General features: G+C 36.5%; 2 protein-coding genes across 2 annotated transcripts; both read right to left on the bottom strand.

Annotated features, from left to right (window-relative positions):
- Nucleotides 1-9,974: 9,974 nt before the first annotated feature.
- On the bottom strand, nt 9,975-10,621 carry LOC132623255 (glycine-rich protein 23-like). The gene has a single exon (XM_060337988.1). It carries the CDS (start codon nt 10,552-10,554, stop codon nt 10,111-10,113), a length of 444 nt encoding a protein of 147 aa, XP_060193971.1. The 5' UTR covers nt 10,555-10,621; the 3' UTR covers nt 9,975-10,110.
- A 648-nt stretch (nt 10,622-11,269) lies between these two features.
- On the bottom strand, nt 11,270-14,125 carry LOC132622281 (putative two-component response regulator ARR19). Its single transcript, XM_060336864.1, has 6 exons — nt 13,537-14,125; nt 13,244-13,320; nt 13,090-13,126; nt 12,150-12,339; nt 11,739-11,841; nt 11,270-11,622 (listed from the first exon to the last, which is right to left on the bottom strand). The coding sequence occupies exons 1-6, from the start codon at nt 13,760-13,762 to the stop codon at nt 11,443-11,445; spliced, it is 813 nt and encodes a 270-aa protein (XP_060192847.1). The 5' UTR covers nt 13,763-14,125; the 3' UTR covers nt 11,270-11,442.
- Nucleotides 14,126-14,528: the final 403 nt, after the last annotated feature.

Raw genomic sequence — 14,528 nt, 5'->3', positions numbered from 1 at the left:
CTTTTTTTTAAGATTATCTAAATTATGCATATGTTTAGCCGAATGTTGTTAATAAAACATAATTTTGTTTATACTTCTAAAAATGCAAAGTCAATTAGTACCTCATCGTGTAGTTTGTTTCAAGTATTTATTAAAACACTGCACAAACCTGCGTTTTCTTCTATTTATTATTTTATGCAAATCTTATTTTAAATAGCATTATTATTTAAAGCCTTAGCAACATTTACAAGTTTATCTTAAATGGCATTTGAAGCTTCCTTTTTATTGTATATTTTTTTACAAATCTCAATCTAAACAGCATTTTTATTTAAAGCCGCATCAACTTCTATAAGTTTTTTTTTAATAGCATTTAAAATCTTTCTTTCATGTAAATTATTATATTTTATTTAAATCTTATTTTAAGCAACACTCTTATATTTTATAAACCTTAGCAACATTTTCTAGCCTTTTAGTTTCAAGCATCTTATTCAATCTAATTAATTAACCTAAGTTTGGCCGGATAACCGTATTTAACGGATTTTAAAGGATGCCTAACCCCTTCCCTTTAGGATGATATAGAACCCTTACCTAGAATCACATTGATTAAGCAGACCATTAACGGAGGTTTAGTTTTAACTTTACCTTAGTTAATGATTAGGTGTCCTAATTCACCGTAAAATCAATTAGGTGGCGACTCCTTAAAACAAAGCAATATAGGAATCTCCAACATGTTGTACTCCGCTCTAACCCGGTTAAAACGGGGTATAACAGAGGTAAGGTTTAATCCTTGTTTTCATATGTTATGCATGGTTTGTAGGTGTTGTGGAGTGTAGAGATAAATGAAGTTCATGAAGTGTGGTGAGTTGTGTGTGTGTGGTCGTGTGTATGCTAGGAATGTATAAGAATGAAGAACTAATTTATTTAGCATGTTTGGATTGTGTTTTGTGGATGTTTTAGACGTGTTGTAACATGTCGAAATGGATGAGATGCATGAAATTGTGTGTGTTGATGTGTTGGCCGAATGATGGCTGCTTGTGTGAAGGAAATGGACTGATTTTATTTGGTATGAATTGGTCGTCGTATTGTGAACCCTATGGTGAAAAATGAAAGTTTAGGGACTCATGTCGAAGTGGTAAGTGTTGTGGGCTGTTTTGAAAGTTAATATGATTCTAATATGTTTTCCCATATTTATGAAGATAATGTGGTAATGTATGGAATTGTTGACATAGTTTATGAATTGGAAAGAAAGAAAAGCATTGTTGTTGTATTCATTAAGTTGAAAGGTTTCGGGTAAGGTTGGGTGTTGGTTTGGACATTTTGAATTACTTGCCGATATTGCTATTATGATGGGAAATATTGCTGTTGGTTTGGCCGAGTTCCATTCTCGGATTATTGTTGATTGAAATTTGCCAAGTTGAATTGTTGGGGATGGTGTATTTACAGGGGAAATGCTGCCGAAATTTCGGCAGACAAAGTGTTACTTTAAAGAATCAACTTCTAAATGCCCTAATTAAGTTTTGGTAAACATGACCAATTTGTAGATTTTGGCGGATTTGAAACGTGAATTTGGAGTCGCATAAGAAGCAGAAAAGGTATGTAAGGCTTCACTCTTCCTTTTTTGGCATGTCTTAGATGTAATAGGATTGGATACGAGCCTCGGGGATGACCCTATCCCTAGAAATCCGAAACTGAATTTGGCCCTTTTTCCTTCAGTAAGACTGAATTGAAAATGTTATCAAATGTTGGAAAATTTCCTAAACAGCTAGAAATTGCACCAATGAGATCCAACTACGTTAAAACCCTTACAAATGATATCATGAGATGTAATGTACGTAAATTTGGTACGCCGCCTCATTTGACCCGAGGTGGGCGCATTGTCCCCGAATTTTCCTTATTGTTCCGTTCGATCTATTTTGAAGCAGAATCCAAAGAAAACTTTTGATCCTTATTCCGTTCATCGAATGACAAGTACTGTAACTATGCTAACGAGGATACTCCTATGATGATAATGATAATGATGATGTTAAGAAAGAGAATATGCCTATGATAAGTACGATAAGAATGATTCCATGATTAAGAGTCTTGAGCTAAGAATTTAATGTGAATGTGAAAGTGTTATACTAGTTCTTGAACCTCAATTCTATTCCTTAGCTATGACACTAGTTTCTAAAAGACTTCAAAGCATATGAATTGGCGGTTATAATGTCCATGATTTCATTCTATGCTCTCTCTAAGGCTATTTTCCGTTGGTAGTCTCGCCTTAAAATACTCATTCCTTCAACGTGAGACAAAGTGACCATGATTATTCCATAATGTAATCGGAGGTCACCGACCTTACGTCACTCCGATGGACACATGACTTTCCTTGGGCTCTCATGCATGCCAATGGTATGACATATGTATATGAATGTGAATATGTATATGTATATGTATATGTATATGGGGAAAAGGGGAAGGGCCACTGTTATATCACCACCTGATTCAGCTGGATTTCGTCCCGGACGCGGGATGCCCGGACGCGGGATATAGGAGAGCCGAATACGGCGTCTGTATATGTGATATATATTTATATATAATATGTTGGGACACTGTTAGGGAGGGGGGTGGGAGAGCCGATGTACTCGGCGTCTGTAAATGTGAATAAAGGATACCGTTTTCTGAAATGTTCTGTTTTCTGTACATGTAAATAAGAAGTACTGTTTTTCTGAAAAAGGGACTAAGCATGCATGGCATCTGCCTGAAAGGCATCCATATGTACAGGTTACTTCTGTCCCAAGATAAGCTCCATATGTCTATTCCGTTATTATTCATACTATATATTCCTTTATTATGTCACTATTCATGCCTTACATACTCAGTACATTACTCGTACTGACCCCTCTTCTTCGAGGGCTGCGTTCATGCCGCGCAGGTACACCAGATGAGCCGCACCTATCATAGAAGATGTTCCAGCGGAGTTGGCAGGCTCCACTTGTTCTGGAGTACTGCCGAGTTAGAGTATCTGAGCCATGATGTTTGTTTGATGTTAGAGACTTTGCAGACAGAGTCATGGGTATTGGGTTGTCAGTCTGTAAGCTGCTCCAGCAGCCGATATGTTATTATGTTTCATGTCACGAGTCTTACATGATGTCAGAGTTTACTTATGAAAAGAAAAAAAAATATTGGAGAGCTCACTATGTATTTCTTTCTTAATTGATTCAAGAGTTTCTATATGTAACAAGAGTCAGCGGGTTCGCTCGGCTCCAGATATGGGGTCGGGTGCCCATCACACCCTAGTAAAATCGGGGTGTGACAGCATGAAATACAGAAGGAAGAACCATAACCGAAACAACCAGTACCAGAGTAAGTACACTATCCCGAATACCAAAATGTTTACCTTCCAGACACAAATCATGTATACCGATGTCGTATGTCAGAAGAAATACAGAAAATAAGTGAATCATCCAGAGTGCCAAAAGAGCTTACTTTTCAAACACGGATCATGCATGTCAGAATCATATATCACATATTCATATAACGTGCCCCGGCCCTCCAGTGAGGGACGCGGTAAGTCATATATCATATATGCATATAACGTGTCCCGGCCCTCTAGTGAGGGACGCGGTGAATCATATATCATGTATGCATATAACGTGCCCCGGCCCTCTAGTGAGGGACGCGGTGAATGGAATCATGTATGCCAATGTCATGTATCACATATGCATGTAACGTGCCACGGCCCTCTTTTGCGGGACGCGGTGAATAGAGTCATCATATGCCATCCTGGCCACCACCCCGTCATCATATCATAATGTCATCATATCATATATGTTATGTCCCGTATTTTTATACATTGGGACAACCCGGATTAATTATGATAATTTAGGGCCAAGACTATTCTGGGATTTGAAGTCGGGACTTTTGATCTTTGATTTTTATTTTGAGACATAAGTTGTGCATAAAATTGTTGGCATGAAAAACTTAGGAAAAAATTGGGACAAAAAAATTCATGAATTGGAGATTTAAAAATCTTGCACAAAATAAGGCCCTTGGCCGTGTAGGTCCTTAAATGGCCCACACAATTTTTGTGGTCAATTTTATTTAGTCCACCACATGTGTGGGCCATGATCACTTGTACAATACATATAGACTTAAAAGATGACCAAGTATTCATCTTTCTTCATTTCACCACTTAGAAAAATATCAAGACTTGGAGAGCCTCAACTCCCTCAAGCTCTCGGCCAAGGGGAGAAAAAATCCAACCCCATTTCTAGCCTTCCCAAAAATAATTTCTTGGTGTTAACCCACTAATTGGAGGTCCCTAAGTAGCGTGGAAGTGTCTTTGGAGCGATCAAGTCATCTGTTTTGTGAATCGCAAACCCTAGCCTTCTTGTGGAGTAAAGAAGAAAGGTGAGTTTTGGTATTGTTTTATGGGTTATAAATGTTTTATGCGTATTGTAGTATGCTAATATGGATGAAAATCATGAAATATAGTATGTTGGAAGTGGTTTGTGTGATGGGTGTGCTAGCCGTGTAAATGGGTATTGTGATTGGGTTGTTGAATAAATTCCTTGTAGCATGTTAAATTGTTGTAGTGTGTAGGATGGCTAAGAATCATCAATATATGTATATGTGTAGTGATAGATGAATATGGGTCATGCTATATGCCAAAGAACACACTAATGTCGCTTAGCGTTTTAATGGTTGTTGTGATGACTTCTATTTTGGAAATGAGGGTTTAATGTCCCAAAATGATATGGTGAATTGTTGCAGGCTGATTTGAGGCTTATTGTGCGTTTGACGTAATTTGTATATCCATGAAAATGATATCGTTATATTGTGAATTGTCGATACAAATCATGAATTGAAAATGAGGAATGTGTTAAAAAGGGGATGTTCTCGGTTGGGGACTGTTTTCGGCCAAAGTGGGAAAAATTATTGGATTGTTGGAAATATGTGAATTGTGTAGGATGTTCTTGAATATTGTTGGTAAGGATTCGGGTTGGAAATTGAATGTATGAGCGATATTGTGGCTTGAATGTAAGCCGTTGAATTGAATATTATGAATGTTGTCGAATGGTGTAAAAGAGAGTTATTAATGTAATATGGCCTTTCGGATTGGTTGTTGGAGTTGCTAGGTTGGTTATTGTTGTTGTTGTTGTTGTTGATTTTAGACGAGTTAAATTCTCGGGTTGGCCTATTTACAGGGGAAATGCTGCCGAATTTCCTGTAGAATTTTCGTGTTGGTTTGGAATAAATTGCTTAAGTGCCTATAACTAATGTGTGATATTCATTGGCATATTTGTAGACCTTGGGGAGCCCGAGGCGTAGATTGGGATTAATTTTAGATTGGCTAACTTGGAGTGCGTACGAGGTATGTAAATCTCAATCCTTCTTTCTTTTGGCATGCCTTAGTTTTCAATAGGCTAGATTATAAGCCTTGAGGAAAATCCTAAGATTCGAAATTCGAGCATGTTATGATCCTTATATATACTCCTTGGCACTCTTATGTATGATTTGATGAAATATGAACCATTATGTCTTTGAAATAATCGTTTTCCGAACTTTGCATAGAAAGGTTTCACTTTAAAGAATTTCGTAATTTTTGAATGCCATATCTTTTGCATAAAGGCTCGGATTGCTCCAATATTTTTATAGGAGTTTGCATGATGTATAATGAGTATGTTTTCCATAGGCGGGCCCGACTCGGGCAATACCCGTCCGTGGGTCCCGCGACTTTCCTTTATGTAATTCGGAGAATTTTTGGAAGAATTTGGTATGACTATTATTTTGATTTTCAAGTATGATCATTTTATCTATGTTTGAGTTCATGATAATGATTTTATGCATATGACTACTCACGACTCTACTCGTGCATTCTGTTACATCTTTCGCCGAGTCCCGGGCCGGTTCTGTTGTCGTGCGCGCTTTGATGTACTCCGGAGTTATGCTGTGTTTATGATTTACCGAGCCATTCGTTAGATGGCCAGGTTCCACGTATATTTGGGGTTATGCTGTGTATGGCGTTATGCTGTGTTATGATATGTGACGGGGATACGTAGATTCGAAACCTTTCTGGTGTTATGCTGTGTTATGGCGCAATTGACGGGCGGGCGACCATATTCTTCTGTACCCTATGCATGACTTATATTTTGAAAATTAAACATTTTGATATATTGGATTTGTACTTATTTTCTGTACTACTATTTCGTTTATGCCTCAGATTTGTTTCTGTATCTTCTGCTTTGCATACTCAGTACATATTTCGTACTGACCCCCTTTCTTCGGGGGCTGCGTTTCATGCCCGCAGGTACAGACGCACAGTTTGGTGATCCACCAGTTTAGGACACCCTCTTTTGCTATTTGGAGTGCTCTTCTCATTCCAGAGCCTACATTTTGGTATATATGTTCGTTTGTTACATATGTATATATTTGTTCAGGGGTACGGCGGGGCCCTGTCCCGCCATATGTTTCGATTGGTCTGTTTAGAGGTCTGTAGACGTATTTGTGGGTGTGTGTGCCTACTTCTGTTCAGATGTGTTTGTATGATCCTATTCGCTATGGCATCCTTGTCGGCGTGCATTCGTATATGTTTTGGGGCCGTTGAGTCATTTGATAGCCTTGTCGGCTTTTGATATATATATATATATATGTCTATGGTTGTGTTGAAATGCGTTTGAGACAGTTTGATATAATTTAAGGCAGCGTGTGACAATTGTGTCAGTATATGCTATTTGTATGTGATTCGGATTGGATAAGTATGTTCGGGTGCCCAATTCGGGCACTAGTCACGGCCTACGGGGTTGGGTCGTGACAATATATAACATGCCCCGGCCCGCAAGTGAGAGGGACGCGGTGAACAATGCAGAGAAGTACGCACGAGAACATACCCTGGCTCGGGACGCAGTGAAGGACATACTAAGACTTGCACGAACAGAGTAGTGCGAAACCATATGCAGATAAATCAAGACTCGATAGATACGCACACTTACCGACATTTGAAGGATCATAAACATGTTTCGGGTCAATCCGAGTTAGTATGAGAAAGTTACGGACATTTTTACCACAGAACTTTTACGAACGTTTCAAAGCAAATCCAAGATCTTTTACGAAAGTTAGGGGCATTAAAACTTACAAAACTCATTTAGAAACAGAATTCTTTATGCTCGTCTCGTTATTCAATCATATAATAAGCTCAACTATATCGAGCGTACTCATATCAAAAGTGAATAAGAATCATAGACAAACTCGGAAACATATCAAACGGAGCTTCGGAATCATGGATACATATCCAAACCATATGAAGTAGCTTATTCATTTATTAATCATACAATAGACTCAACCATATGAAACATGCTCATGACCAAAGAGAATAAGCATCATAACCAAGCTCGGAATCAAAGAGTAGAGTTACCCCAAAGTGCGTGTCATGTCATACCTTACTGAGTTCTAGGACATGCCAAAAGAAAGAAAGGGTAAGCCTTACATACCTGCTCCACGTCCTATTAGCTACGCTTAATTGTCCAAGATTGCTAGTCTACATACAAAAGAATTCACATAATCATTAGATTCATTGTCATTCACTTGCCTTAGTCTTTCAAATGAATTCACTTATATTCTACCGAAATTTCGGCAGCATTTCCCCTGTAAATACACTATTCCCGAGATTCTAACTCGGCCAGTTTTAACAACAATCCGAGAATTTAACTCGGCCAAAATATCAACAACAATACCAACAATTATTCTAACAATATCCACAATTGATTCAAAACGCATACTAACATTAGCAACTTCTTTCTACAAACTTCAATGGCGTTTCACTTATATTCAATTCATAATTGCTCACATATTCAAGTACTAACCCGAAACCATTCAAACAATATTCAAGAACACTTCAACAATCCGCATGACATTGCAAACGGCCCAACCACCATACTACCCGCAACCTTCCAAATTCCACAAGAACACTAACAACACATTTCCTTTCTTCCAAATTCATAAACTACACCAACAATCTATACTTTAGCAATATCATTCATTCTTATAATCATAAGAAACCATACTAATATCACATTAACTTCTTCCATAATCCACAAACGATTACAACTTCATTTCAACCCATTAAATCCTTATTTTACATCATGGAATTCACAACCACAACAATCAAATTACTAAATAAAATCAATTCATTTGTTCTACACAATACAACTACATTCGGCCATACCACACACATGCACATTTCATGAACTTCATCCATTTCCACATACTTCAACACTCACAAATCATCCATAACACATGAAAGAAGGGGTTAAACCTTACCTTTATTCTTTGACTCCTCTATTCGGCTAGAGATTCTATCTTGCACCATGAATACTTTGCTTGTTCCAACAACCACTCCATGTTAAAGAGGACCTCCCAATTAGTTGATTAGCTAGAAGAAAATATTTTTTGATCAAGATTTTCCAAGGTTCTTCTTTAGTTAGCTATGGCCGAATGGCCCTCTTGGTTTTGTCTCTTCATGCTTCTTGAAATTTCTAAGGATGAGAATGAGAAATGTGATGAATTAATCATCTATATTCACATATATAATTTATTCATGTGGGCCAAGGCCCATACCTTCATGGACGGCCACATGGCCTTATTTTCAAGAATTTTAAGTTTTCCAAAATCAACTTTTAACCCCAAATTTTCCTTAATATTTCCATGGGCCACCTTGTGAATTTCCCTTTCTACCCCTAGCCTTTCTTAATATTTCCACACCAATAATTTTCATAAGCAACTTGTACATTAAAATAATTTTGGAAAATGGCCTTGCCCTTAACTTCTCGCAATTATCTCGAATTATCCAAACGTACAAAATACGGGCTATAACAGCAGGGGTATTTTTGACCCTTTTCCCTTAAATAAATGTACCTCTTTGTTTTTCTTAATCATTGTTTCTTAGAAAAAAAAAATAGATTATTTGTAGTGGATTAGCAAATCAGTAATCTAATCAAAGAAATTTCCGTGATTAAACCTGCTGATTGTGTATAGATTATGCATACCTGGCTTTCAATTATTGTCTTTGACACTATATTTGAAAGGATTTTTCCTTAGAAAGGCAGGCAAGTTGTTGGACCGCCAAAACCAAGAGAATTTAAAATTCATTCACTGGCATGCTAGAGAACTTTTGCACGCGAAATTTGACCGATTTTTAAAAATTAGGCACCGTTTTTTCTTGATTACCATCTTGTAAATACTTACCTATCTCTAGATGATTTTCAAGCGAGTTAATTCTTCCCTTTATACAGCTGATTGATTTGAAGAGATCATAAAATTGGTTGAGATTTTGGAAATGTGGGAGATTAGAGGAATTGTTCCAGGTACCAATCAGAACAAGCGAGGGGATTAATTGGGTTTCATTCTCACATGTTAGCCCGTTCAGGATACGTAAGGCCCATTTGGAACATGAATCTACCAAGGGCAAGTTTTAACTACCAAGTACTGGAATATGGAGGGAGAAATTGCATGAATTGTCCTTCCAATGCGCTGGTCTTTAACTTTTGCCTGAGCTAGTCTTTAATTTTTTTCCCTTTAGCAATCGAACTTCTTTAGTCATGCAAGGCATAACTTTCGGATATTATGATGTGAAAATATAAACTTATGACCTGAGATAAAGTTATTTGTTATGAGGGCCAAACATTAAAGACCAGCACAAAATAAGGACATAAGTGCAATTGACACAATTTGGAGGGTCACTGTTTTCGTCTTGCTCACCTTAACAAAAGTCTATAGCTTATGGAAGTAGCTCCTCTCCGTCTCCTCAAATTTCTATTTAGATTTGTGACATTTGTGTGATACGATTCATATAGTTATCTTGAAGCTAGAGACATTTCTGATTTACTTGGAGTTAAAAAAGAAGAGGAAAATCAAAAAAAGAAAGAAAAGATACCGAGTTTCGCTTATCGAGCAACCAAGAATTGAACGGAAGGATCATTGAACTTGCACACTGATCAGAAAATAACTAGAGATCTGACTTGCGAAATTTCGTGCTACAGCCAGCATTCGAATAACTTAGAAATATTGGGAAAAAAAGAACATAATTAATTAGTTCTCCTAGGTGCAATTTGAAGTTACTACTGTTATATTATTTGTTCTAGTTCATAGAAAAGTTCAAGGCAGGTCATGTCCAATTGCTGCATCACCTCCTTCAACTAGGTCACCTGCACCAAGTGCACCATTTTCATTATTAGGATTATCGCCACCATTGTCACCAAAACCTTCATTAATACTAGAACCAAATCCTGTTCCAGTTCCAGCTCCACCTGCAACACTACTTGTTCCACCACCTCCAATAAAAGGGCCAAAACCACTTCCAAATGTACCTCCAATACCACCACCAAGTCCACCAATACCTGCTCCTAAACCAAATGGAGGCCTAATTCCACCTCTCATACCACCAAAACCGCCAAAAAAAGGTGGTAAAGGGTGTCGAAAATATTCCTTCTGCTCATCAGCTGCTGCTTTTGCCTTCATTGCCATTAGGCTCCTCGCGCTTGTAGGGTAAGCAACAACACTGGTGATAATAAGAACAATAACGAGAATCTTTGTTGCCATTTTAACTAGTAGAAGTACTAGAGAGTTAAAGGATGTAATTTTGAGTGTGAGAAACTTTGGGTTTGCAAGCTCAAGTTATATAGGTGTCCAGATATTGCTACAATAATGTAGAATTTGAAGGTAGGAATATCACTAACTCATGCATGTTGCGTGTAATATAATCATGTATTAGAGAGGGGAAGAAAAAGCCAACTACATCCTTCTATAGAGATGTACTTTATTTAACACCTTCTCGACTTCATGATCAACCTAAGTCTTAACACATAGCAAACAAATCAATTACTAAAACTTATAACGTTCAATATTTTTCCATTACTTCTCGTTGAAGGTCTTATCCTATTTAGTGTTAACAACTTCATACTGTTTTCGTGCGCGTATAAGTCCTCAATCACCCAAAACATTTCTACTTACCGTTTTGTCCATTGTTGAAGATATAATTAAGAATATAAAATTATGATCTTTTTAATAACTTAAATTTTTAGATGAAATAATCTCACTCTTTAACGTGGCATAGATCAGAGCGGACAAGGTCCTAAGTTGAAGTCTCACCACCATCCATTATCAAACAAAAAAAATTCACATGTTTGGCTCATTAAAAAAAAATCAAACCCAAACGTGAAGGGACATGTTATAAAATATGACTAAAAACATAAAAATGTATTTTTAACGACTTTAAATTTTAGATAAGATGATTAAATATTTCAACAATATCGCATAAAGTTAAAAGCCGTACATTATGTACTATATCATGATTATAGGACAGATATTGGTCAGTCTATAGATTAGAAAAACTGATTAAGTTACAAAGTTCTAACCTAGCTAGTTTGAACAAGAAGAAGATTACTTCGTTGGACTAGCCCACAAAAAGAGAGTCAAATAATGAGGAATTTAACCAAGGGTGAGCTCAAGAGAGATATTAGTCATATCTAAACTGGCAGATGCTCCTAAGGACAACGTCAGAGTGCTACCAGAGTCTTCCTCTTCAGCTGTTTCAATAATTGAAAATGCACTCTTATTTGACAAAGTACTGCTACCATATTGTCGTACCATTTTGTTCCTAGTGCCATCCTGCAAAAAGCAAAAGAATATAAATCTAATTAGTTAAGTAGTCAAACCAATCTATTAAACTACTGTAATTGTATTAAGGAAGTTAACTTAAAAAAGCTAAGGATTTCGTTAATTACTTGAACATTGCAACCATTGAAAAAATCCTTGAACATAGTGTTAGGATCGGATGTTCCTTCGAATCCCATGATCTTATTTTCCCTCATCTCTTGCAAATGTTTCCTGTTCAATTAAGACAAGTGGGAAGGGTGAGTTAGTACTAACCGTTCCTTTCAAGTGTCTATGCATAATCAAGGGGAGCTTTAAGCAAGAATTAGCTGGCACTTATATGTACCATCAGCGTAGAGAATTTTTACTCTTATCACTTATTTTCATGTTACTAATTTCACTTGTTAATGAGTTAATTAAGAAAGAGTCAAACTTATATAATGCAGCTCATAAATTTAGTAGAATTAGTAGCCTCCAAAAATAAAACATGCAACTTATTAATTATAACATGTTAAAGTACTAAATTAAAAATTGAGACGAACCATGAAGGAGGAAAAATAGTAGGCCTGGAGGCAAGGTCCGAATAGTTAGTCGTTACTGTCGAATTAGGATGTCCATCAAAGAAGGCTTTGCCATTATTATAGTATTTAAGAAAGTTTTCATGGGTATAATTCATTTGATCTGGACCATCCATTCTATTCCTCTTACTCCCATTTGCTGCTTCTACTTCAGCTGTAACCAACAAAAAGAAAAAGTCAAATGATCATATTTGTAGTAAACTTAATTAACTTGCAACTTATATGAGTTATATCGATGTCTGAGAAAATTAAATTAAGAAGAAAAAAAGTAGAAACGCATGTATAAGATTCACCCACCCAAGCACTAATTTTAAATTTTGAATCCGGATTCTATTTTATGAACATTTTCCTTGTATTAAAGACTCTTAATTTGTTTGGATAGTGGAATGCAACCACCACCACCACTTGGCAATTTCTCACAAATATTTTTAGCTCTTCCAAATATATTCTACCCAAAATAAAATAAAGGATGAAAGTGTATTAACAATTTTGGCCTTGCTAGCAATAAGGCTAGATCAGTAGTTCTAAGAACCTTTTCAATTTTAGACTTTAGTAACCAAAAGGTGCTATCATATGGAATCAGCAAAACACAAATTAAAGGGTCAAATGAAACATAAAAATATTCCTCAAATGGAATATCTCTATATTTTCTTGATTGCATCACCGCTCACTCATTTGCTTACAATTTTCTCAAAAATTGACATAAACTTTATATCGACTGAGCTTCTTTAGATAATAAAATCAAGCTACAAGCTCCTCGCTATAAAGACTTGAAAAAAATTAAATAAAGAAAAGAACTCCGAATGAAAAGATGTGTTCATGAACTCCTTGATATATAAATAGTACACATAAAAGCATATAACATAGAAAAATGGAGTTTGATTTAAAAAAAGTAGATGGATACCTTGCATCATCTGTTCATGCTTCATGCTTCTGTACATCTGTTCATAACAAAATACATCTTAAAGCTGCTGTTGATACAAAATAAAAATAGAAGCAAAAAGAATTTGAATTTTCAATTAACCCTGGCCAGAGAAAGCTTTGTCTCAAATAATTACCTGAAGGTGACTCTTAACGTGAGATATGGTGAGGCCCTTCACATCCATCAATTGTAGCACCATCTTCGGAGTTGCTCCTAATTAATTAGTACCACAACAATTCAACATATAAACAATAGCTAATAATTAGGTCATCATAGGTCCACTCCACTTTTTTAAGAGAACCAAAAGGAATGAAAATCTATAATTAAGAATTAAGGAAAAGGCCCCCTTTTCATGCACTACTATATATAAAACCCATTCAAAAAACATGTAGTATTCATGCAAGAGAAGGGAATGGAGAACAAGCTTACGATCTTCTCCACCAAGTCTTTCAACAGCATGTACAAAGCTACGGTGAAGATCATGTGTCCATCTCAGCCTCGGCATTTTGGATCTAAGATATGGTCTTACCCCTGCTGATGATTTATTGTTATTGCTATTTTCTAATATTATTGGCTGCTCCCCAATTCCCATCGATAAACAAGGAGAATTTTTTGAAGAATTTTCAGACAAGTCTAGCTCTAACCCCTTTATCATGTTAAAAGATGAGAGGTTGGGAAGATGGAGGTAGGCTGGGATGAAGGAGGATATTAAAGGAGTTATGGTCTATGTTGAGGTATACATACAACAAAAAGAGAATAAATATTAGTGAGTCTGTTGTCATGTTTTGTCTACTTCTGCAGGCTTTTACAACTAGGATTTTTCTTACATAAAATCGAGTTCATCTTGAAGAGTTTAATTTAACTCTAGAGATATGTTCAACTTTTCACTCATTATATTAGATGAAATTTTCTTTAAAAGGAATACGGAAGAAAATAATTCCATAGAAAAGATTCTGATTGATGATAATGTTACTTTACAGGACATTCTTTCTTTGAAGTCAGTTTCAAAACATTCTTGTATGCCCTCATATGAGATATATCTACCAGTAGGGCCACCTCAACGCCCCCCCCCCCCTTCCAACCCCTCACCCCCCACAAGATAGCTTTTAACCTTAAAATACACCTCCAAAATGGCCTAAAGTGATGGCACTAATGGACATCCAGTGGTGACTGAACTTAGAAATAATCGACAACCTTAAGATTAGCTAAAAGACAAGTGTGGGGGAAACCTCTTTTGGCATTTGCTGAAACTTTTGGAAGTCGGTTACGAACAACTAAGACTGCAAGCGTGTACTGTGCAGGATGAGTTATACAAGTATTTGTATCTAAGGTTTCTATGTCCATTATTTCCCCAGAATTATACCCCCTTCATCCCAAAATAAAGGTCACCTTAGCAACAAAAAAAATTTATCCCAAAATAA

The sequence above is a fragment of the Lycium barbarum genome, chromosome 12 (assembly GCF_019175385.1).
Source record: "Lycium barbarum isolate Lr01 chromosome 12, ASM1917538v2, whole genome shotgun sequence".
Classification (NCBI taxonomy): Eukaryota; Viridiplantae; Streptophyta; class Magnoliopsida; order Solanales; family Solanaceae; genus Lycium; species Lycium barbarum.
The sequence above is the reverse complement of the archived record's forward strand: the minus strand, read 5'-3'. Positions and strand labels throughout refer to the sequence as shown.